The following is a 23,830-nucleotide window of genomic DNA, read 5'->3' on the forward strand; positions in this document are numbered from 1 at the left end:
ACTTATTATCAAGGCCTGTAACAACGCATTCACCTATTAATACTGCACTCAACTTACATGCTCACTTTTTTTGTATGTTGACCTCCCCTCCCCACAACTAACCTTTACTTTGGAGCAAACTAAGAGACTATACTTATGACTCATCAAGAGCTAGAAAATCTAAAAAAATAGAATAAGTTCTGAAGAGATTTTCAGAAATACTAAAGTAGGCAACTAGACTGAAGACAATTGTCTTTTATAAAATTCAGTGTCCAAGGGTCCCCAGTATATCTTCCAGCCCTATGAGAAAACAGAATTAGCACAGCATGCTTCCCATTCTTTCTCAGATGATCTCTACTCCTGACTTTTATAATCCTGTTTCCTGTATTTTGTCTTCATAAAATTATACTGTTAGATAACAGTAAAAAGAACACATCACAACCTACTGAAAAGAACAAGGCATCTAAGAAAGCCATTCTTGAGTTTTTTTCAAGATTTTCTCCTTTCCATCCCCAAAGAAAGAGAGGTCCACGTGCACACTCACATAACACAGCAGCCATCGACAGAATGAGAAGCTTCAGAAGTGTGTCCTGCTTCTCATAGGACAACCGCAAAAATCCCAGCTTAGTCATCTTGACATCAATGGGTAGCAGCAGATGACACTCAAATAGCTGAAATGGAAAAGTCAACAGTGTAGGATATTAAACACTTCCAATTTATCTAATTCATTTTCATATTTTATGGTGGCAAAAAAAACCATAAAGGAGACAGGAGCTAATGAACACGCAGAGAGGGTCAGAGCTAATATTAACACCCAAGCCTTGCCTGAGGTATGAATGACTGGCAAGGAAGTAGGCATAAGTCAGGTCTATGTGTCAAGACTCAAAAGGAGTGACTGGATTCTATCACCATAATTCTGCTTCCTACTCCTTCACAGCTAACAAGTACATAATCACTACTGACAATAGCATGGTACAACAGGAGTAAAGAGCAAACATGGGAATAGAAAAAAGGTGGTTAGGGAAGAGATGCAAAGAAAATAGGAAAGACTGGAAATAGAGAAAAAAATAATTAAATGGAGAAAGAGAGCGTTCTATTTTTTTTAAAAGATTTTTATTTATTGGGGCGCCTGGGTGGTTCAGTCGTTAAGCGTCTGCCTTCGGCTCAGGTCAGGATCCCAGGGTCCTGGGATCGAGCCCCGCATCGGGCTCCCTGCTCTGCGGGAAGCCTGCTCCCTCTCCCACTCCCCCTGCTTGTGTTTCCTCTCTCGCGGTCTCTCTCTCTGTCAAATAAATAAATAAATAAATAAAATCTTAAAAAAAAAAAAGATTTTTATTTATTTATTTGACAGAGACACAGCGAGAGAGGGAATACAAGCAGGGGGAGTGAGAGAGGGAGAAGCAGGCTTCTCAGAGAGCAGGGAGCCCGATGTGGGGCTCGATCCCAGGGCTCTGGGATCATGACCTGAACCGAAGGCGGACGCTTAACGACTAAGCCACCCAGGTGCCCCAGAAAGAGAGCATTCTAGAAAAAAGCAGGAATGTATGAAAGAAAGCAGGAAATGAATATTAAGTACAGAGATGAAAGCAGAAATCAGAGAAATAAGTCATGACTGAATATGCCCAATTTATGGCCCTACATTTCAGCAGCAACTGACTGGCTACAAGCTTCTTTCTGTTCCAAATCCCAACGGGGTCAAAGGGTCAACTAAAGAGCATGACCGATCACTACTGCAGGTAGCGATGCACTCAAGAGGGAAAGACAGACATACACAGATCACTGCACTTTCGAACCCATATTATCACGCTGCAACTACTGCTCAGATCTACAGCCACTTCCAAATGCCTATCTCAAGACTTGTCTGTAATTGACACTGCTGATTTAAGCCACTGATCTCAGAGATAGCTCATGGAACTAGATGAAAATCTGAAGGGAAAATAAAATAAATTTCTCCTACTGAAGCAAGGAAAGCTCAGGGAAGAAAAAACAAAACTAGATTAAAACAAAATGCTGAAGGAAGGAGGTTAGCTATTTCTGTTTAAGATAGTGCTACCTTCTTAAACCACAAGCTGATCAAGGGCCAAATGATAAAGAATATAGTAATAAAGGATATGCAACATTGTTCAAGACTGCAGGGGGAAAAAAGGAACCTGCATCCCTCCTAATCTTTTAGGAGGAAACGAGGGGAAAAAATAACACCGGATTAGGCGGAAGGCATTAGGAAGCACACATTCCTAGCCCCAACAACATCTTTTCCATAATTAACTGTCCCAGAGGGGCAGTTTTACATGTGTTTTTAAATTACAACCCCAAAATTTTACCCTATCTTGCAATCAAAAATAAACACTTAACCCTAGGAACTCAATAATCCTGCCACACCCCACAGGTTTGTATGTTTTTCTGGAATGCCTGAAACAGAAAAATGTTTACACCACTGAGTTGATATGAGCCACAAACCTAGAAGAGTCAGCAGAGGAAATGAGAGTACTAGAACCTCTACCTGAAAACTGAGTACAGGAACTGGTAATTTAAGTCAGGACCTTAAGGGAGTTTTCCTAGTGTGCTCTCTGGTCATTTCAGCACATCGCTAAAGCAAATAAGGGCAAAGACACTTTTATACACTTAGCATCTGCTCTCCTCGACGGTGCCTGTGAGCTGTGCCATCCTAGTCCCACCCTCGTTCTAGTTTCCAAGACCGCAACCTCCCCAGCCCAGTTTGCCTACACACTTTCTCGCACCCTCTCACTCTTTTACTCCCCTCCACGCCCCTCTTCTGCTCACTAGCAGGTCCCAACTCCCTGCCACCCACCTCACAAAACTCAACAGCTCTGACACTACCCATCGCGGGCACCCCATCACTTAGCGTCCTGAGCGCCTTCCTCTCCAGGACGAGTCCCAGGATCCGATCTTTCGCACACCCTCCTGGCCTAAGCGCACGCCCCATTCCGGACCTTCACATCCTTCCATTCCATGATGTCCGCACCCCGCATCCCACGCCCCCTCCTCTGCAAGACCCTAGACTCCGCTTCACACACCCCACCCGCTGCCATTAGAGCCCCACCTCCTGCTCTTCGTTCAGCGCCACCAACAACCTGGGCTGCACCTGCAGCTAATTCTCAAGTTACAGGCTAAGGCCTTCTTCTCACCTGGCCAGCGTTCCTCAAGAATCCGCTCGCTTGTCTCTGCCATCCGTTCAGCGGCGCACCCAACCCTGGCAGCGGCCTGTCCGCCTCCTGGACCGCTCCCCATTGGCTGGCTCTGGTTCGATACCACACTTCGAAAGAACGATAGGATTGCGGAGCTGTCGGTCAGAGCCAGAGACGCGGACAAAGCCGCGCTCCCACTTCTTAACTGGACAATACAGATATCACTTAGCAGCCAGGAGGCGGGACTTCATGCTCCCGCCGAGCTGTGATAGGCTCGCTCATGAGAGCGAGAGCGCGGAAAGAACATGCTTGGAGCAGTTTGGTTGAGAGCCGAGGAGTGACGTGTCGGTCTACGGACCGAGAAGGAGGCGCCGGGGTGAAGGTGTGGAGGGTTCACCCCAGTCATGTGACCAGAAGCGGAAACTACGCGGAGCGATAAACTGAATCTACAAATCCCAAAAAGCCGGGCCGGGAGACTTACCGTCTCGGTTTGGGAGAAAGTGCAGAAATTGACCGTCACCTAACGTAAGGTTAAAGAAGAGGAGGGAGGATTATTCTGCCTATTCTCGATGAAAACTGAAACGCTTTCTGGTTCGGACCGTTACATCTTGTACAAGATTTGTCTGAGAATTCGCTCAAGAGCTGTTTTTGACAGTGCTCGCGTAAACTGCGATAGACGAGAGAGCCCTGCCACATTTCTGAGGCATATCCCTTTTTTAAGCCCCGGACTTCGATAGCGAGCATGGCTAGGCCTAGAGGGATCGTGGGGGTTAAGCTGACAGGGTCTGCCCTGCCTGAGAAGTAAGGGTCAACGACTGCCGCAGAGGTAGCCCTTCCAAGCGGCAGATAGGCTATATCCGGAGCCCCAGCCCGCAGCCTTGCTGTGCCTGGTCAGCTCACCCCCTTGTGAGATATCTGCCAGTGAAAGCTGCCCTAACCACTTTCTCTCCTCCCTCTCTCCCCCTAACCACACCCCCGTCCCCCTCAAAAAGGAAATGCTGAGGGTAGGGAAGATGGCGAAGTTCAGCAGCCAATTGCATCGCCTCAAACACGCATGTACTCTCTCTCTCTCTCTCTCTCTCTCTCTCTCTCTCTCTGCAGTGGGCAAAAGCTACGCTAAAGAAAATGGGAGCCTCGGTAACTTCAAAGTCTTACTATTTACGGTGCTATGAGTGCAACGGACCAAACATGCTACTGAAAGCACATTTAAATCTGTGCCTCAAAATCAGTGCTTTTCACAATTCGCATGACCAGGTTGACCTAGGACGTTACGATTCAACAGCTCTCTGCTTTTTTGTTTTGTTTTTACAATGTGTTCAATGTAATTTTATTAACGCAAGGAAACTAAAGCTGAACCTAAAGGAATTGCAGAACTTCAAATAAATGCTTCTGCAAAACAGGAATTAGGGCTTTTTTTCCCTGTCAAAAAAGAAAAAGGAATTTTTTTTTTTTTTGGTATATTTTGGTAACTTTTTTTTTTTTTTTAAAGATTTTATTTGACAGAGAGACAGTGAGAGAGGGAACACAAGCAGGGGGAGTGGGAGAGGGAGAAGCAGGCTTCCCGCTTGCCCGATGCGGGCTCGATCCCAGCCCCAGGATCATGACCTGAACCGAAGGCAGACACTCAACGACTGAGCCACCCAGGCGCCCCAGAAAAAGGAACTAAAATTAGATTCCTTTGAAGTTAAAAAAAAAAAAAAGATACTGTTGGAAGAACATAAGATCTTGGGTTTTCATTAATTTTTAAAAATAATTATTGAACATGTTTTTTAAAGGGAATCTCTTAAGTTTCCAGGTGGTAAAACTAAGTCAACTTTTTCAAAAGTCAAAATATACTACCAAAGAACAAAGTTTAAAATGAAGCTGATTTTTTAAAGATTATATTTATTTATTTGACAGAGACAGAGAGAGAGAGAACACACAAGCAAGGGATGCTGCAGGAGAGGGCGAAGCAGGCTCCCCACTAAGCAGGGAGCCTGTCCTGGGGCTCTATCCCTGAGGCAAAAGCAGACGCTTAACGGACTGAGCCACCCAGGCACCCCATGAAGCCAATTTTTAGGTGATTCTTTACTACCAGTTGATAGGGAAAGTCTTATCTATAATTAAAAGTCAGCACAGCAAAGTCATGGGGGAAATTATTGTAAACCCAGATATTGTACATGAATTCAGCATATTAGTTAATCCTTCTCCTTCCTGCTTTATTGGACCAAAAGTTTTGAGTTGGTTCTTTCAGAAACACTATTTTTACTATTCCATCACTTGCTTAGAATAATGCTATTTTTGCTTGCTTTGTACAAGTCAGATCATTCCTATGGAGCTCCTGGTCTCTCCTGAAGTGTCGACTTACCTCTTTTACATGCCTTCATTTCATCTGAGGCACACCAGAGTAACAGTATTTATTTTCTTCCTGAGGATTCTCTCCCCAGAATCTTCTTTTCCAAATGTGCTGCAAAGCTACATTATCAAGATTTCTTCCTAATGCATCTTTTTCACTGTTTCGTGTTTGGTTGGGTGCTTTTTAATTAGTCATCTATTTCTTGGATCTATTTTTCCCTTTGATAGATTTTTCATGTAACTTTTTCAGAAAAGCTGAATGGAAAGCAAACGATGCCTTTGTTTTGCCCTTTATAAGATAGCTAGAATTATGGGAACAAAATGGGGACCCACACATCTCCTATACACATGACCACACGAAAAAGCATCCTATTTAAGGCATTACAATTTTACCTTCTGTTATCTAGAGTTGTTCTTGAGAAGTCTAATGCCCATGTGAATCACAGTCCTTTGTAAGTAACCTGTTTTTCTCTCTGATAAATGACTTTTCCTTAGAGACCCCATCCAGGTGTGTTTTCCTTTCATTTTTGCTCTCATTTTCACCTTTACTCTCTGCAGACTCTTTCTAGCTGAAAACACCAATTTCATCACCAGTCCAGGAAATTTTCTTTGGTTTTATTCCTGTCTCCATGTTCCCATTCTCATTTCTGAAGGTGCTATTTAGACAAGTGTCAGACCTCCTGATTCTTGGACATTTCCATGATTAACTTTTTCCATGTCTTGATCATTATATTCTGAGAAATTTCCTCAGTTTTATCTTGCAATTCTCTAATTTAGGCTCTTCAGTGTCACTTTTTTATATACTTTATCATTTAATCTTTTTCTCATGATGCGTAATCCCCTTCCCCTATCTCCCCCAGCCACCCACCCACCTCCTCTCTGGTAACCATCAGTTTGTTCTCTATAGTTAAGAGTCTGTTTCTTGGTTTGTCTTTTTTCTATGCTCATTTGTTTCTAAATTCCACATATGAGTGAGATCATATAGTATTTGTTTTCTCTGACTTATTTCACTTAGCATCGTATTCTCTAGCTCCATCCATGTCATTGAAAATGGCAAGATTTCATTCTTTTTGTGGCTGAATAATATCCCACTGTATGTATGTATATATATCCATTCACCTATCAAAGGACACCTGGGCTGCTTCCAGAGTTTGGCTAATGTAAATAATGCTGCAATAAACATTAGGGTGCATGCATCCCTTTGAATTAGTATTTTTGTATTTTTTTTGGTAAATACCCAATAGTGCAATTACTGGATATCATAGGGTGGTTCTATTTTTAAATTTTTTGAGGAAACTCCATGCTGTTTTCCACAGTGGCTGCACCAGTTTGCATTCCCACCAACAGTGCACAAGGGTTCCTTTTTCTCCATCCTCACCAACACTTGTTTCTTGTGTTTATTTTAACCATTCTGACAAGTGTGAGGTGATGTCTCATTGTAGTTTTGATTTGCATTTCCCTGATTATGATGTTGAACATCTTTCCATGTGTCTCTTGGCCATCTGTAGGTCTTCTTTGTAGAAATGTCTGTGCACATCTATCACTTTTATAAGCCATTTCATTTACTTCCACAACTGTTTTAAGTTCTGAGAACTTTCCTATTCTGTCCCCTTTTCACAACAATCTGTTCTTACTTTACGGATGCAATAGTTTCCCAAATTTCTATGAGAGTAGTTATTAGAATTTTTTTTTTTAAGATTTTATTTATTTGACAGTGAGAGAGGGGTCACAAGCCGGGGGGAATGGGAGAGGGAGAAGCAAGCTTCCCGTCAAGCAGGGAGCCTGATGTGGGGCTCGATCCTAGAACTCTGGGATCATGACCTGAGCCGAAGGCAGATGCTTAACGACTGAGCCACCCAGGCGCCCCTAGAGTAGTTATTAGAATTTTTAAAGTTACTTTTTTTTCTGGAATTAAATTTCCTCCAGGGTCAGGTAGTATGTGTATTTAGGGAAAGCTCCAGAGATAATTCTGATGCTGATCCAGAACTACTTATCTAAAGCACTACAAAAGATTTAAATTTGAAATCAGATGAGTACAAGAATAGGAGGCTGAATGTATAGCCTGACCTCTCACCCTGAGATTCCCTGAAATCCAATGTTTTATATCTAGCTTTGAGACCTAGGGAAAGTAGCAGCATTTTGATCGTGTTATTTTTATTTTTTATTTATTTTATTTTTTAAAGATTTTATTTTTTTGACAGAGAGAGAGACATAGTGAGAGCAGGAACACAAGCAAGGGGAGTGGGAGAGGGAGAAGCAGGCTTCCCGCAGAGCAGGGAGCCTGATGTGGGACTCGATCCCAGGACCCTGGGATCATGACCTGAGCCGAAGGCAGACGCTTAACGACTGAGCCACCCAGGTGCCCTGATTGTGTTATTTTTAAAAATTTGCTTTATCACTTGTCACTCTCCATGTTTAGGTCCAAGAGGACAGTAATCATCTTTCTGGTTCACCCTTGAATCCCCCAGTGCTTTGCAAAGTGCCCAACAGATAAGGCACTTAAATGTTACATGATGAAGTCATCCATTCCCCACTTGATCCTTGACTGGCTCTATGGACTCACTTTAGGTCCATCCAACATACCTCACTGATGCATGGCTGTCATTGTTTAAAAGGCATGTTGCACTGACCTGAAGTCAACTTCATTTTAACTTCTGTGGGTCATATAGCATAGGAGGAATATTAATGGGGAGGAGGGAAAGTTCTATTCCATTGTACTACTGAGCTGATAACCTTTACCAGAGCAGTCCTGATGGAGGTAAACATGTGAATATAGAAGCTGAATGTCCTACTTCTATAATCAGAAAATACAAGAGGATGGAAAATGAATAGACAGTGAACAGACAACTGTAATTGCTTTTTTATTCCTACACCTGTCATCCTTTTAAGGCTGTTCAAAAACCTCTAGCCACTGACTGCCTTCTTCTGGGTTTGCTCCAGTTTGTCACAATTCCTCTTCAACTTTATCTTGGCTCCTTACTAAGTGCAGAGCAATGAACAAGTCAGTACACGAACCTGTCCACTTCAAAGTTTCCAACAGACTTAGCAAACATACTCAGGTCTGAAGTACCACTTTCCAATTTTTCAAGTTGCTATCATAGACAACTGAGCTCTAGATGGGATAAAAGGGCAGTCTTTTGAATCCCATACGCCTGTTCAAGCTGACGCTTATCCCTGAAAAGGACTTTTGTGAACAGGAGGTCTTAGATCCTCCTGGTTGCATGGTTAAAACTCAAGCTCTCTCATGTTTAGCAGTACGATCTCCCTTCCTTTCAGTTACTGTCAGTTTGCCTCCAATTGCCATTCTGAACTTGGCAAAAAAGGAGCCTACTCTCCCTTTGCTCCTCATTTCCCAACCACCGCCCTAGTGAAAATGTAAGAGGAATTGACTCTGCTTTTGTGGACATCTTATTTGAGATGGTTGTCAGATTTTTAGTGCAGATATGCCTGGCCTTTCAATTTCAGGCCTGGTATTTCAATTACACCAATAAAACTTTGCAGACTCCTCGCTTCCGACTTTGCGCATTTTTCCATAGCGAGGCACAGTGCTGGATAAGAACCATGTGCCTTCATCCACGGAACAACTCACCCTTTAAGACCAGCTTAGTTGGTACAAACACAGATTTCAGGCAGCTAAGATGTGGGCCCGTAAAGAACAAAGCCAGTTGTAAAACTTTACACTCACCTTAAGGTAACGGCTGCTGAAGTACTGCGGTCTTCTTGAAACCAACCCACAGCAACGTGGCCAACTGACCAAAGGGGTCACAGAGAAATACTGGAACAACATCTTATTTCAGCTCTGTCTTTGGCAATTTCTTGTGCACAAGCTGCTAACAACACCCACTTCCAAGATGCCCACTGTTCTAAAACCTGTACTTTGAACTTGCTTGTAGGTCTCCCAGCAAGGATTTTTATATCCTTATCATCTTGTAAGTAAGGGTTTCTGTTAACCAAATGTCTAATCTCTTCCCTAATGCAAATGTTCAACACGCTGAAACCTGAAAGGACCTCTCTCCCTTCGTGAATACACAGGAGACATGCATAGGGACTTTAAAACAATTCCCAATTCTATCATAAGATGTAAACATGGTTATAATCCCATAATCCACACTTCCTCACGGAACACTTTTCAGGACTAATCTCTCAAAACTACAACCAAATTGTCTGAGGCAAAGTCGTGGTTCCACTTAACCCTTTTAACATTTCCCAAGGTGATGATTTTTGAAAATTCAACCACTACACGCTTGTCGGAAACCAGCTCACGTTTAATTGTGACATTTTAAAATTGGACAAGTGTTTTGACATCTGCCCCCCCCCACCATATTTAGTCTCTTTAAAATGACAGGAAAACACCAACCAATCACAGGCTTAATGGGTTTAATAAGTGTACCCCTTCAGTTCCTATTTGCAGCACCCAATATTCCTTTGAAATACCAGACAGACCCAGCAGCGGCCAGCAGTACACTTCAGACCTTCCGAGTTCCAAGTTCAGGGTCTCTGAGCATTTGGTGTTGCGGTGGCACTTGTCCAGAACTGGTACCTCCCTTTAGCTGGGGAACTTTAAAGGTACCAGTGAAAAAGCTTCTTCCCCTTCAAGGGGAAGAAAGAAAATCACTCCCCCAAACCCAGCAGATCTGGCTGTGAGGTCTTTCCTCCTGTCCCATCTCTTCAGACTTGTTTTTTTGCAGTGGAGCCAGAGAGACCCGAATCTAACCTGAGTTACAAGAAACACTAGACAGTGATGGCTATGAAGGGAGTGGCTGGGAGCAAGTGAGATACTCCTTTCTCTCCCACATCCAATACATGTGCTTCACAGAAAAACAACACAAATTAACAGGTCCACAAAACACAACAGCTAGAATTACAAAATCCATTCATCCGAGGGTGGTGGAAGGCAGGACGGGGAGCTGGGAGGGTCAATGGCACAGGGACAAAAACAGTATTCCAATCAGTCCAGGCACGGGGGCTGGCAAGTGCTAGAAAAGAGCTACAGAAAAACCTGTGGTCCATTCAGACTCACCGGTGTTAAAAATCCACACACTGGTGTCAGGAAGATTCTGCCTTAAGCGCACCAGAGACAAAAGTCCCAATTCCTCAGACTGGAATAGGCAGAGGGCCCTTGGCAGAGCGGGTCCTGCGTTCCCGGGCAGAGGAGGGTACGAGGAAAAGAGCTTCTACAGCCTGCTTCCAAACCCACCCAATCTCCTCTGGATGGCAGGCGACTCAGTGGCCTGCAGCAGCCTTCAGTTTGGCAGGAGACGGATGCGGTGAAGGGAATTTCTCTGCAGAGGTCGAGCTACTCAGGGCGGACTGCAGGTAGACCGTCTTGTGGAAAAGTCTGTTGCTTAAGAAAACCACCAAGGAGAAGAGGCGCAGCTGGAAAAGGCTGGAAGGCAAGAGACCCGACTTGTTAGATCCCCAGTTCATCAAACTTAATGTTTTAATTACTTGACAACTTACCTGACTACATTAAACTTAAAATGACATAGGGGAAAACAAGACAACTGAAATTTGATCAAGGAAGTACTATACAGATTTTAGACACACGGGTTAACAGGCAGCAACTAAAGAAGGCGCTGGGTCCAGCTGCTGTCATGAATGCAATGGAATCACCGTTTGAAGTATAAAGGCTCAGAAGAAATAAAGTTACATTTCAGATTAATTCTGATTGGAGAAGTACTTTTCTGTAGCTGTTTATAAACCTCCAGCTATGTTTGAAGATATACTATATGTGCTTCATGTTCAAGAGTTTCAAGGGAAAGCCAATTACACCAGAGACTGCCATTACACTAAGCACTGCAGGGTAGTAAGAGTAAGCAAACACCTGAAACAGATCTGAAATTTCTAATACATGTATCCTCACTGACTCAACCAAAATTGATCAAAGATTAAACTTTTTTTAAAATGGTAAAACTTGGGGCGCCTGTGTGGCTCAGTCGTTAAGCGTCTGCCTTCGGCTCAGGTCGTGATCCCAGGGTCCTGGGATCAAGCCCCACATCGGGCTCCCTGCTCAGCGGGAAGCCTGCTTCTCCCTCTCCCACTCCCCCTGCTTGTGTTCCCTCTCTCGCTGTGTCTCTGTCAAATAAATAAATTTAAAAATATATACATATTAAAAAATAAATGGTAAAACTTTAGGATTGCTATTATTATTGCTGAAGATTCACTTCATTTTGTTTTTTAAATTTGTTTTTAGGGAGAGAACATGCACGCACAAACGAACGAGTGCTCGAGTGGTGAGGGAAGGTCAGAGAAAAAGGGAGAGAGAATTTCAAGTGGGCTCCACGCTCAGCACGGAGCCCAACATGGGGCCTGATCTCACGACCCTGAGATCATGACCTGAACCGAAATCAAAAGTCAGACACTGACCCGGCTGCACTACCCAGGCACCCTGCTAAAGATTCATTTTAAAATATTTTGTTTTGGGGCACCCGGGTGGCACAGTCAGTTTAGCGTCTGCCTTTGGTTCAGGTCATGATCTCAGGGTCGTGGGATCAAGCCCAGAGGAACCTGCTCAGCAGTGAGTCTGCTTCTCCCTCTCCCTCTGCTGCCCGGCCCCCTCATACTCTCGCTCAAATAAATAAAATATTAAAAAATACTTTGTTTTACTATCACTATCAATAAACTCATGTAAGCCAGATCACATGATCCACTATAAAAAGTTGACCATTCTTACAAAAATGGGTTTCACTACAGGTGTCTAAAGTGCCTTATATTCAGTGACTTAAATTTTAAGAATATGTATAACAGCATGATTTTCTGAAACATATGTGCATATGTGCCTGGGGAAAATTGGGGGATATATTCCAAAAGTGTTCTTCTCTCATCATAGTGTATATTAACGCTTTCCTACACTGTAAGAGATTATTTTTTAAAAAAGAGTCTCATTCCTATAATTGTGACCTTATAGTCCCGATCCTTTATACAGAGACACAGCTTACTACACTTTAGCTAATACCGGCTAGTACTTACTATGCTTTGCCAGGGGTCTTTGCTTCATTGGCGCTGATAATAAATAGAGGAAAGAGGATGGAGAAGAGGCAGCCACTGTAAACAGAAGAGGAACAGACACCTTCATGACAACCATGACTCTGGAGAAGAGATTAGAAGCCCAGAGTTCCCTTGCCTCCAGAGCTAACATCATGGCTTGATGAAACCTTAATCTATCAAACACATCTTCAAAAAAAACTTTTTTTGTTTTCCTAAGCACTAGCTACAGTAAACACTGCTCTGGGAGGCAATATAAAAGAATATGGCATTTAGCATCATGCAGACTAGATTTTAATGCTGACAAATGTCTATCTGTCAAAGAGAAAAAGTCTACAGGCCTCCTGATGGCCTATAAATAAGTGCCTACCATAACACCAGGCATACAGAAGATGCTCCCTACACTGAGTATTTTTACTAGTCCCCATCAAGTCCCTCTGGCCAAATTACCTGATAATGTATGAGGACTGCATTGCTGTGAGGAAAGCCAAGGGCAAGCCAAATCCAAAGTAGTAAGGCCAATTCCTTTCTATGTTTGACAACCGCTGGTGCATTTCAATTCCTAAGACAAGACAGCCAATACAATTAATAATTAGATTGCTTACTTCCTTTTAGTCAAATGACTACATACGGTAGACAAATTATTTGAGGTTTGAGTTTTTAGGTACACATCTGTCATTTGGAACAGTTAAAGCATATAAATTGGAATTGTCCAAATAATGATATAAGGCTTCTGTGTGAAGTGTTTCAGTTCAATAATCACAATTTCAAAGCTGCTAGGAATTATGAATTACAACATCAGCATCCTTTGTCATGATTAGTCTTGAACAAAGTAAGGTATCAAATAAAAAGGCAGCCATTCTCTAGAAACCAAGTAACCTCTTCTAACCATAGACAACTGGACAAATATGCCAAGGTCTTTAAAACATCCCCCAAAGAATATGAAAGCACGGACATCAAATTGATTTCTCGAATTCAAGAAAATGCGTGCTCCTTTATGCCACTGTATGGCTCAGTCAGAGCTGCATCACATTAAGCACCATGAAGGTAATGTTACATGGCCACATCCCCCGGCATCAAAGTTACGGATTAAACCCCCTAAACCAAGTGTAAATTCCCTCTTGCCAAAGAGGCTGCTTCCTTCCAAAGATGGTTTACCAAGAGCCTAAGTATTGAACAGTTCTCGAGAAGTCCGTTTAGCAGCACTTCCAAACTGGACCTCCTACTTCTGAGTTTCTTTAGATGGACTCACCTTTATTGAACCAACGATATTCAAAGCAGTACAGTGAGTAGAGAAGGGACATATGCAGAAGACTAACCAGCTGACCAACAAGGTGGATGGGAAAGAGACTCACGAACATCCCCTAAAGAACAAATATGGGAAATTGGAATCCCAAAGCTTCAAGACCGAACACTCTTCGCCCGCCACCATGAGTCATCCCCCTCTGCCTGTGTAATACAGCCTCATAGATGCTCCTCACGTTTCTCGACAGCAGGAGAGTGGAGAATGCCCATGGGCAGGGAAGAGGAGGTCAATTCATGTTGCTTATTATTTTACAATTTTTAAATTTTCTAGTTGTTTCTGTGAAAAAATGATTTAAAAATCATTACCTCCCATAAAGCTTATCTGCCCCAGTTTAAATGCAATACTCTGTCTTTGTGAAGCTCCTTTTAACGAACCTTTTTTCAAAATTTGCCCATGTACCCAGAAGGCCAGTCTCACCTGGATGAGGAAAAGAGCCTGCAGCAAAAGGTTGAAGAGCATGTCAGCAATTATTTTGCTGACACTAGGGAATGGGTGAGGCTTCCTCCCTGATACCTCAAATGCCAGGTCAGCTATGTCCTGTAACAGAGAAAGTAGCTCACCAAAACATGAGTAAGATGGCTTCACCACCCACCCCCAAAGCTAAGGTCGCTGGTCTACCATTAAATCTGCCAGGTGAGAAAAGCTCCTGGACATCTGGCCAAGGGAGGCTTTTGTGGCCTGAGACAATAATTCCATTTTACAAGTGCACAAAGATCACCCACTGGCTGCATGAGCAAGAAAGGTTAAGGCTATGAAATCATTCCCTGCATGGCCACCAACCACCAGGCTAAAACCTGCCACCCATCAACCCACCACCCATCAACCATTACGCTGCAGGACCCAGACTCCATTCTGCCATGGACCTACTTGAAACCAAATGGCATTTACAACTTTGCTAAGCACAAACAGAGGGAGCACCCAAAGAGCACTGAAAATGGACGTAAGGAAGAATTCCAGCCACGACCAAACATCTCCATGTAGTGATGGATCACCTAAAAAAAGGGGGGGAAAAGAGTTGTCAGTTTAAAGACCAAACATGGAACTCCTAGGTGGTCACTCTTCCCCCCACCCCCCACCTATGTTTCCTGCCAGCGCATCACCATACAGATTTCAGACAGCTGTCCTCTTCGGACACACAGCCACCTCCAGTCACAGCTCTCATTCAGAGGAGCCATCTGTGCTGCTTACCTGGTGGTGACTGAGAGGTCCCTAACAGCACACACTATGCAGGAAACTACCCGAGTTTCAATCCCAGTTCTGTCACTTACTAATGGTTTAACCTCAGTAACCAATTTCTATTTCCTCAACCATAAAAAAGCTATTGGTAACAGTACCCACTCAAAGGGTGGTTGAGAGGCTTGAGCTAAGAACGTCTAAAGCTCCTGGTACGCAGTAGTGTTCCATGAAGTGAGGGAGACAGGGAAATACTTCCCACCCCCATCCCAGGCAGGTGGCACACAGCAATGCATATACTTACCAATAATTTGGGCTGTCACCGACTGTAGTACAGGAATAAACACTCGATAAAACAAGAGGAGACTTAACTAAGGGAAAGAAGTAATAAACATTAACAGCTCTTCTTTAAAACAAGAGTTCCAAGTTTCAGTGTCATTATTTTCCAGATAGAGGTGACTTTTCAAGGAAACTTGAAGAGACACCAAAACTGAGAGCTATTTCTATCTCCCAATACTCCCCTAAGGTACAAACCTGACATTGCCTGTGAAAACAGTGAGACTCCTGAGGACATAGATGAACGTTTCAAATATTGTTCAGACCAAAACACAGGTACATACTAAATACGTAGTAATACTTTATTAAACATCTGGAAACATCTGTGAAATGTTTAGATCAAGACAACTTGAGTTATACTGAATTCCAAGTCAAAAAAAAAAAAAAAATTTAACTACCTGTTCTTCAAAGTACTTAAACTTCCCTTAAGTCTGTGTTGGCTCTTGATGAACTCTAGGTAACTTTTTCTGGTATGGGTTTTAATAGTAATCAATTCTAATAGATTGATAAGACCAGATGAGAGGATAACCTTGCCCCTGTCCTTCTGCCCTTCCCTTATGATCTCCCATAGTGGCTCTTAGCCAAAATGTCCAATGTCAAGAGGAACTCTTTTAACATTAAAACTGGTGAAAGAGTCGTTTTTTTTTTTTAAATAAAAGTGTAGAGGCGCCTGGGTGGCTCAGCTGGTTAAGCATCTGACTCCTGATTTTGGCTCAGGTCATGATCTCAGGGTCATGGGATCAAGACCCACATTGGGCTCTGTGCTGGGCACGGAGCCTGCTTGAGATTCTCTCCCTTTCCCTCTGCCTCCCTGTTTGTGTTCTCTCTCAAAAAATAAAATAAAAAATAAATAAAAATAAAAGTGTATATTTAGGGCTATCCCTAACATTTACATACAAGTGTTCTTTGTGTGGGAATAAAATCACCACTGGTGCACAGACTCCTCAGTTATGGTCTTGAGCATGTATCACCACGTGAAAACTACTTGTTTCAGTTTCAAGGCAAGAGTCAAGAACTATTAACATAGCAACAACCTGAAGATAAGGCACCTGGCGTTTGAGGAAAAAGAACTTACCCAGAATACTCCACCATTCCAAGCGCAGCACTGGAAAATTCTACTAACGATACGTGGCTCACTGGAAAAGACCACATGTATTTAGCTCATAAGATATACAGGCTATTTCCAGATCATCATTCAGTCACTCCCCACCTTAGACCTTTTGTTGTTACTGTTATTTTTCTAGCACCTATTATTCTCCCAATGTTCTCCTAGTGTCAATGAGAAAAATCTAAAAATATTTCTAGAGAAGCAGTTTTTCTTCTTTGTGTGTGTGTGTGGTTCTCGATTCACCATTCTGTCTTTTAAAACACCAGGACATTCTCAGCAAGCATGATTGCTAGACCCTAGTTTAATTCAATGTGGGGCGGGGGGGGGTGGGGTGGGGGAAGAGTCACCTGTAATATTTTTTGGAAAAAAATGCAAAAATGCAAAAAGCAAACAAGGGGGTACTGAAATTCTAAGTGACTATATAGGGTCTTAATTCTATACTAAGGACCAGTCACTTCCTGAAGTCCCTCCCCCTCAGACATTTCCTGACATCAGCCCCACTCCTTACCTCTCTTGCTTCCTTTCTATACTTTGGGCTCTCCTTTGTGCCAGCACACTGCTTGCCCTTCTTCGACGCTGCTCCTCTCTCTTTTGCTGAATCCGAGCATCTAGCTTTGAGATGGTACAAATTCCCCAGATGGAGTCTTTGATTCCCTATAGACAAGGGTATTATTTTAAAGTATTTTAAAGTATTATTCTAAAGAGGAAGGATTATGGATCACAGAAGACTTCCCTAAGTTACATAAAGTGAAGTTAACAGTGGAAACCACTGAACTTATTTTGCCACATGGCTTAAGGGAGCCTTGACAGCTTGATATAATTCAAAATTTACAGCAGTTCTAAGAACAGAACTTCTAAATATCCTTTCTCCAGATTTACCAATAATAAATGTGCTAAATTAACTTATTATTTACATGTATATATACACATTTTTTCCCGTATTAGAATGCGTATCCCTTTTTTTTTTTTTAAGTTGACAGAGAAAAAGAGATCACAAGCAGGAGAAGTGGCAGAGGGAGAGGGAGAAACAGGCTCCTGGCTGAGCAGGGAGCCCGATGCAGGCTTGATCCCAGGGTCCTCAGTAGTGAGTATAATATAGTATAAATCACTACTAAACTCCAGGGATACAAGGACAAATTAAACACTGGTCTCTAGAAAGGACCAGAGGCTGGACCACAGTTAGGGAAGGACAAAGAAATCAATACTGTAAGATATCCAGTAAGAGCTGGAGGATGAGAGCATGCCACATAAAACAGAAACAACATGGTAGTATAGCTAGAGGAAAGAATGTCCTTAAGGAGTGTATGAAGGGGGAGAGGGTTGTTAAGTCTATAAAGACAGTGACAGGGGCACTTGCCCACCATATTGAAAGAGCTCCAACAGTGGAAAAGTTAGTGCTACAAACCCCAGAATAGCCTATCACCCAGTTCCAAAAACTTCATTCATCCATCCATCCACCCACATGTTAAGCATCCTCAGTGAGCTAGACATTGGTCACATGAAAACGCTCAAGAAACGGGTAGCCTACCAGGACAAGTATACAACCAAAAAACAACAAAAATAGTTTAAAATATGTGCCACAACAGATTTATGTCCAAAATGGATTGGTAGCACCGGGATATTCAACCTCACAAAGAATAGGTGGAAAAAAAAACATTCTGGGGCGCCTGGGTGGCTCAGATGGTTAAGCGTCTGCCTTCGGCTCAGGTCATGATCTCAGGGTCCTGGGATCGAGTCCCACATCGGGCTCCCTGCTCCTTGGGAGCCTGCTTCTCCCTCTGCCTCTCTCTCTCTCTGTCTCTCATGAATAAATAAATAAAATCTTTAAAAAAAAAAACAAAACATTCTGGAAGCAAAGGCCAATCTGGACTAAAAAATGGCATTTTTACCTATTATTAGCTACTAACAAATTTTGGAGATAACTGCCAGGATACAGAAAAATGGGAATGGGCCAAGTGGTTATGTACTAACCACCGACAGCATAAATTGGCACAGTGTGCACCTGATCTTTTTATCTGCAAGTAGAGGTTTATCTTGCTTTTAACTTCTAAATCTTCCACAAACTGTTTAAATATTTAAGGTAGTGAAGTTCAAAGGGCTGAGGGCCTTGTATGTGCTAAGACGATGACAGGATTCCCACCCCTGAATGCTTACAGTCTAACTGGGTCAGACAAACATTAACAGTGCATTGTAGAACTGATCTAGGGTTGAAATTTTATAGCACAAGAATGGCAAGATGAGGTAAAGTTATTAAAAGTAGATCTCAGGGCGCCTGGGTGGCTTACAATTGGTTAAGTGTCTGCCTTTGGCTCAGGTCATGATCCCAGGGTCCTGGGATCAAGCCCCTAGAGCCTCCATATCAGGCTCCCTGCTCAGTGGGGAGTCTGGTTCTCCCTCTACTCCTCCCCCTGCTCATGCTCCCTTTCCCTCTCTCAAATAAATAAATAAAAATCTTAAAAAAAAAAAAAAAAATCTCATTGCATTAAGTCTCTTTGACCCTTCTAAGATACTCCTTCAATTCCCCCTCTTTTACTCAAAGGTAATAAACTTTTAAGCATTCCCACTGAGGAAGGAGCCCCCTGCTCCCAAGGATATAGCTACAGGGGCTACAACCAGGGCATTAAGCCTCAGACACACACTATAATGGAATTTTCTGCTATTGGTTAATTTGGGTTACTAAGTCCTAAACAGATCTTTACGGGACATTTTCCTAGAGCATCGTCATCTGCACCATGCAGAATGGGGAGAAAGTAGGTTCTGTAATGTAAATAGGAATAAAGTAGTTCAAGTAATAGTATTCTATCAATGTTCATTGTTTAATTTTGGCCAGCAGACCATGGTTGCATAGAATAACTTGATGCTGGTGAAGGATATAGGGCAACTCTTTGTACTATTTTGCAACTTTTCTGTAAGTCCAAAATTATTCCAAAATAGAAACTTTTTTGAAAAAAAGGCTCTGGAGTCAAACTAACCAAGGTTCCAATACTAGAGACACTCACTAGACAGCTTTCCCAAGCTTCTGGAAGATGCAAGATAATACTTAATCTCCCGAGTAGTGTGGATGAGAATGAAAACCTATAGGTGAGGGACCCAACAAATATAACAAAAACTGCCCCCCCCAAAAAACCTAAAGGATCTCCTAGTCAGTTCCTGCAGCAAAAAGATCAAGAGATGGGGCGCCTGGGGGGCTCAGTCGTTAAGCGTCTGCCTTCGGCTCAGGTCATGATCCCAGGGTCCTGGGATGGAGTCCCACATCGGGCTCCCTGCTCGGCAGGAAGCCTGCTTCTCGCTCTCCCACTCCCCCTGCTTGTGTTCCTGCTCTCGCTATCTCTCTCTCTGTCAAATAAATAAATAAAATCTTTAAAAAAAAAAAAAAAAGATCAAGAGATGACACAGCGATGTACTCACCCTGGCAAGGTCCTGGAGAAAGGTCTTGACACTGTCAGCCATCTCTTCGCCACCCGAACTACCAACTACACAGAGGAGGAAGCAGCGTCTCAAAATCTTTCATCATGAAGGACCTAGAAACAGATGGAGCATAATGGGGCAACAAATAGGTATCTTCCAGGTAAGTTACTTCACGTACATTTCTACCTAAGGACTTTTCCACATACTTGCATCTCTACCAGGAGTGTAACAGATTCGGGCACTCCCATAGATAGGAACACAGGGAACTAATGAAGGTATACCTGTAACTGCGGAAACCTGAAAGCAATACAATTTTTAAGTCACTTCCCACCCTTCCTTCCACTTTTACGTGGGGGTAAATGTGCTCTCAGTCCAGGAGTCTCCTCTCTGGGCCTTGATGTCCAAACCATCCCTCCTACACATCCCAAATACTTGCGTATTTGGAAATGAGTGATAATTACATTTCAGTATCCTCCTAAGCGGTAGTTATACTTGATGTAGAACCTCAAACGCTTGAATGAAAATACAAGAGCAAGAGGAAGGTTCTGGCAAAAATGACTAAATATGCACTTCACACACAGGGTCCTTTGGCACACAAGTAAGCTTAAGGTACAATGTGAAATCGCCCACCTAGACGACCAAATAGGCCTCCCCATGTTTTCCAACTTTAAATATATACATATATACACACACAATTTTAATAAACATGCAAGAAACCGTGGAATATAAATCAGGTCAAAAAAGTTCCGTGTATAAATATTCCTTAAAACACTACAGCTTTCTCATTTTAGGTATTTCTCAGGTGAATGAGAAACCTCGCTTCAAAAATTGTGACAGTTTCACAAGCACCTTGTATAAAACTCCCATTTCAAAACATAAGCACATTTTCCCTCACACATATAACCACTTCAAACTGTACCTTGACCCAACTGGACTACTGCCACCCAGAACCAGAAGAGCAGGGAATATTGCAGTAGGAAGGTACCTGGACAACTTGCACAACACCGTATATACCATCTGCTCCTGGGGTCAAATCCTATTACTTCAGATAAAGAAGTTTCTAGGGTTCAGAAACTTCTGTGAATACTCCACTTAAAAACAAAAACACCTCAGGGTGACAGGGTAACTCACTGTCAGGTGAACAGTAACTATTCAGTACATGATACCAGTTTCTGAAGACTATCACGGAATCATTCTTTTTTTTTTTTTTTTAAGATTTTATTTATTTATTCATGCGAGACAGAGAGAGAGAGAGAGAAGCAGAGGGAGAAGCAGGCTCCCAAGGAGCAGGGAGCCCGATGCAGGACTCGATCCCAGGACCCCTGGGATCATGACCTGAGCCGAAGGCAGACGCTTAACCGTCTGAGCCACCCAGGCGCCCTCACGGATTCATTCTTAACCAGCTACTTCCTCCTCTGTAAATTAAGGATATTAAAATTCTTCACAGGTCTTCTTGAATAGGTGTAATAACAGAAAAACAGTAACTTCTATATAAACACAATCCCACTAAAGACTGAGCTAGCTTGGGAGTTTGAGGAAGCCAATCACTGAGTCTGGATTTCTCACAGGCCACTGACAAAGAGCGTGAAGCACGGCAGTCCTAGTCCAGCAGAACAGCTGGGTTATCTGAACCGTGGCCATTAACACCTGGCTTCCGCACGTACAAGGGGCAGGTTACCTACTAACCAACAGCGGCCGTCGAAGGACAAGTCACTCAATTCTGTATTGAGACCCTAGCAGCCTTCCTTCACGGATACTTGATGAATTGCCCGGTTTAACAAAAAGCTGAGGCATGGAGAAAAACAGAACTTGCCACAATTTAAGACCACACAGGGGGAACTTTACAACTGAGTTGGAAGGAAAGAAGATGCATCTGGTTGTCATCACTTTACAGATGCAGGAACTGGAGTCTCCGAGGTTAAATGCCTGCCCAAGATTACAGCAAATGAAAGGCTACTGCAAACTTCAAAAACGCTGGCATTCTAACCCTCAGTCGGGACTTCTTTTTACTCAAACTTTGCAATGAGTTTGTTTAACCCGAGCATCCCATGGGCCACTTCTCTTGAACCTAGAAACACAGGTGGCCTTTAGATGCCGAATAGTCATTAGAGCTTGTTAAGCATCCTCTGAGGCACAATCCTGTTCTTTCATTTCTAAGCCACCAAACCCAAGTCCGGAAAGGAGGAAGCTGTTCTGGCCCACACCAGGGGCAGAAAGGGTGAGCATCCTCGCTTCTCTCGAGGGCTCCACAGACGGCTCCAAGTCCACCGGTCAGCTCGGACCCGTCTCCGCCGTAGCTCCTTGCCAATTTCGACCGGAAACATAGTTTCCCCCCAGGAACCCAGCCGTGCACGAGGTGCGGAGCACGCTCACCTCCGGTCACACGCAGAGCTAAACATAGACGCGCCGCACCTCGGGCACCGTCTCGCGCGACGCTGCGAGTCGGGCCAGAACCTTCCTGCTAGGGTTCCCCTCCCGAAGCCCCTGCCCGGAACCACGCACGCCCGCGCTCGGGCCCTCGCAGGGCCTCGCAGGGCCCCAGCCGCCGCGGCGCCAGTGGCCTGGCTCGGCCAGTCTGCACTTACCCGGCCGCTCCGCCGCCGCGGCTCCGGCCCACCCGGCCCCTCGTCCAACGCGGGCCCACTCGGCTCCTATTGGACCCTCCGCTCCCGGCCGCCAGCTCCCGCCCGGGCGCTCCCAGGGCCGGGGCCGCTGCGCCCGCACTGGGCATGCCCGGGCCGCACGGGGCCGCTGGGAAGTCGGGCGGGCGCCGAGCCGAGCGGAGCCGAGCAGGGCCGCGCCGCGCCGCGCAGCCCGGGGTGGAGGGGGCGGGGTCGCAGCGGCGGAGGGGGCGGGGCCAGACGGGGCGGCGGAGCCTGGGAAATGCAGTCCGTGCGCCGACCCCGCCCGTCCCGCGCCGAGTCCGGGGACGCCCTGGAACGCCCAGCACGCTTCGCGGACCGCCTGCCTCATCCAGTCCTGCCGATCCCTCCTCCTGCTTTTTGCCCTTCCCGTTTACTCCTGCGGGGTTGCTTGTCCTTCTAAAACCCTACGAAACCTAACAGGAGAACAAAATGCAGAGGTCACCTTGCTTTATCTACTTGGAAATTTTCTGTAACCAAAGGGTACTATGCAACGATGGGCTTAAGTCAAGATCATTAAGAACAGGACACGGCGCCATGCAGTTCGGCTGCATTAGGTGTGCACTCTGCCGGCAAAATGATGGTTGAGATTAAAATTCTAAAAGTGAATAGAAGTAAAGCCTTTTCATCTCCATCCCCACCAATCCATTTTTACCCCAGGGATGGCAACTCCTTAGCATCCACATTAAGCCTCACCGAGAACTTTTTCTTTTCTTTTTTTTTTTTTTAAGATTTTTATTTATTTGACAGAGAGAGACAGTGAGAGCAGGAACACAAGCAGGGGGAGTGGGAGAAGGAGAAGCAGGCTTCCCGCCGAGCACGGAGCCCGACGTGGTGCTCGATCCCAGGGCCCTGGGATCATGACCCGAGCCGAAGGCAGACGCTTAACCAATGAGCCACCCAGGCGCCCCAGAACTTTTTCTTTTCTATTCCCAGCCTCTTATATCTCACCATTTCTTTTCTTTTAATATTTCCCTTTACCTCTTGTGTTTAGAACTGCTAGTGCTAGGGCCACCTATAGGATCAGATTTTTACCACGGGAAGCTATTTAGTGCAACCTCCTATTTGTGGGACAGGAAGCCTGGGTGTCAAGTGATTCACTCAAGGTCATTGGCAGAGCAAATGCCCAGGCCTCCTGACTCTTCCAGTTAAGTGGGCTAGGAGTTGTTGCTGACCTCTTCTCCCTGGCTCAACATCCAGCCCCATGCCAAAATAAACCAGCCCCCTACCTTGAGCCTGCAGAAACCTTCCCTTCCCTTCAAGGAAGAGGATCAGTAGAAATGACCAAGATCAGAGAAGGGAATGAAGCATTCAGAATAGAAGCCCTGAAGTAAAGGGCCAACCTAGGATTTATATGTAAACTCCTGGAGAGGTTGGGGGGAGGGGGCTGAGATGGGACATTTTTTCTTACTTG

General features: G+C 44.1%; 2 protein-coding genes across 4 annotated transcripts in view; both read right to left on the reverse strand.

The window, feature by feature from the left end:
• STT3A (STT3 oligosaccharyltransferase complex catalytic subunit A) overlaps positions 1 to 3,284 on the reverse strand; it is a 30,626-nt gene extending 27,342 nt beyond the window's left edge. Inside the window, exons 1-2 of one of the 2 annotated variants that reach the window (XM_045894748.2) lie at positions 3,126 to 3,284; positions 524 to 650 (exon numbers count right to left, since the gene is read on the reverse strand). In XM_045894748.2, the coding sequence (XP_045750704.1) occupies positions 524 to 611 (88 nt within the window). In that variant the 5' untranslated portion in view covers positions 612 to 650; positions 3,126 to 3,284. Of the gene's footprint in view, positions 1 to 523; positions 651 to 3,040 lie in introns of both variants that reach the window. The other variant, XM_064577263.1, reaches the window with a different exon arrangement.
• Positions 3,285 to 10,315: 7,031 nt separating this feature from the next.
• Positions 10,316 to 22,565, reverse strand: EI24 (EI24 autophagy associated transmembrane protein). Of its 2 annotated transcripts, XM_045894750.3 has the most exons (11): positions 22,360 to 22,565; positions 19,775 to 19,887; positions 16,875 to 17,020; positions 16,334 to 16,394; positions 15,227 to 15,293; positions 14,617 to 14,741; positions 14,167 to 14,286; positions 13,696 to 13,807; positions 12,894 to 13,005; positions 12,429 to 12,503; positions 10,316 to 10,845 (listed from the first exon to the last, which is right to left on the reverse strand). In XM_045894750.3, exons 2-11 carry the CDS (start codon positions 19,814 to 19,816, stop codon positions 10,683 to 10,685), a joined length of 1,023 nt encoding a protein of 340 aa, XP_045750706.1. In that variant the 5' UTR covers positions 19,817 to 19,887; positions 22,360 to 22,565; the 3' UTR covers positions 10,316 to 10,682. The 2 variants fall into 2 exon arrangements, with proteins under 2 accessions (XP_045750706.1, XP_054368180.1); XM_054512205.2 differs by lacking the exon at positions 12,429 to 12,503 and having other exon boundaries at positions 10,533 to 10,845.
• Positions 22,566 to 23,830: the final 1,265 nt, after the last annotated feature.

The sequence above is a fragment of the Mirounga angustirostris genome, unplaced genomic scaffold, assembly GCF_029215605.1.
Source record: "Mirounga angustirostris isolate CCGP_5_RB_7025 unplaced genomic scaffold, mMirAng1.0.hap1 SCAF_13, whole genome shotgun sequence".
NCBI classification, from domain to species: Eukaryota; Metazoa; Chordata; class Mammalia; order Carnivora; family Phocidae; genus Mirounga; species Mirounga angustirostris.

Excerpts from the sequence above, each read along its gene's own strand:
- EI24 (XM_045894750.3), bottom strand. The coding sequence starts at position 19,816 with ATGGCTGACAGTGTCAAGACCTTTCTCCAGGACCTTGCCAGG. Across the intron at positions 14,742-15,226 it reads GGTGACAGCCCAAATTATTG|GTGATCCATCACTACATGGA; the intron begins GTAAGTATATGC and ends CCCTTTTTTTAG. Across the intron at positions 13,006-13,695 it reads ATATCGTTGGTTCAATAAAG|GAATTGAAATGCACCAGCGG; the intron begins GTGAGTCCATCT and ends GTCTTGTCTTAG.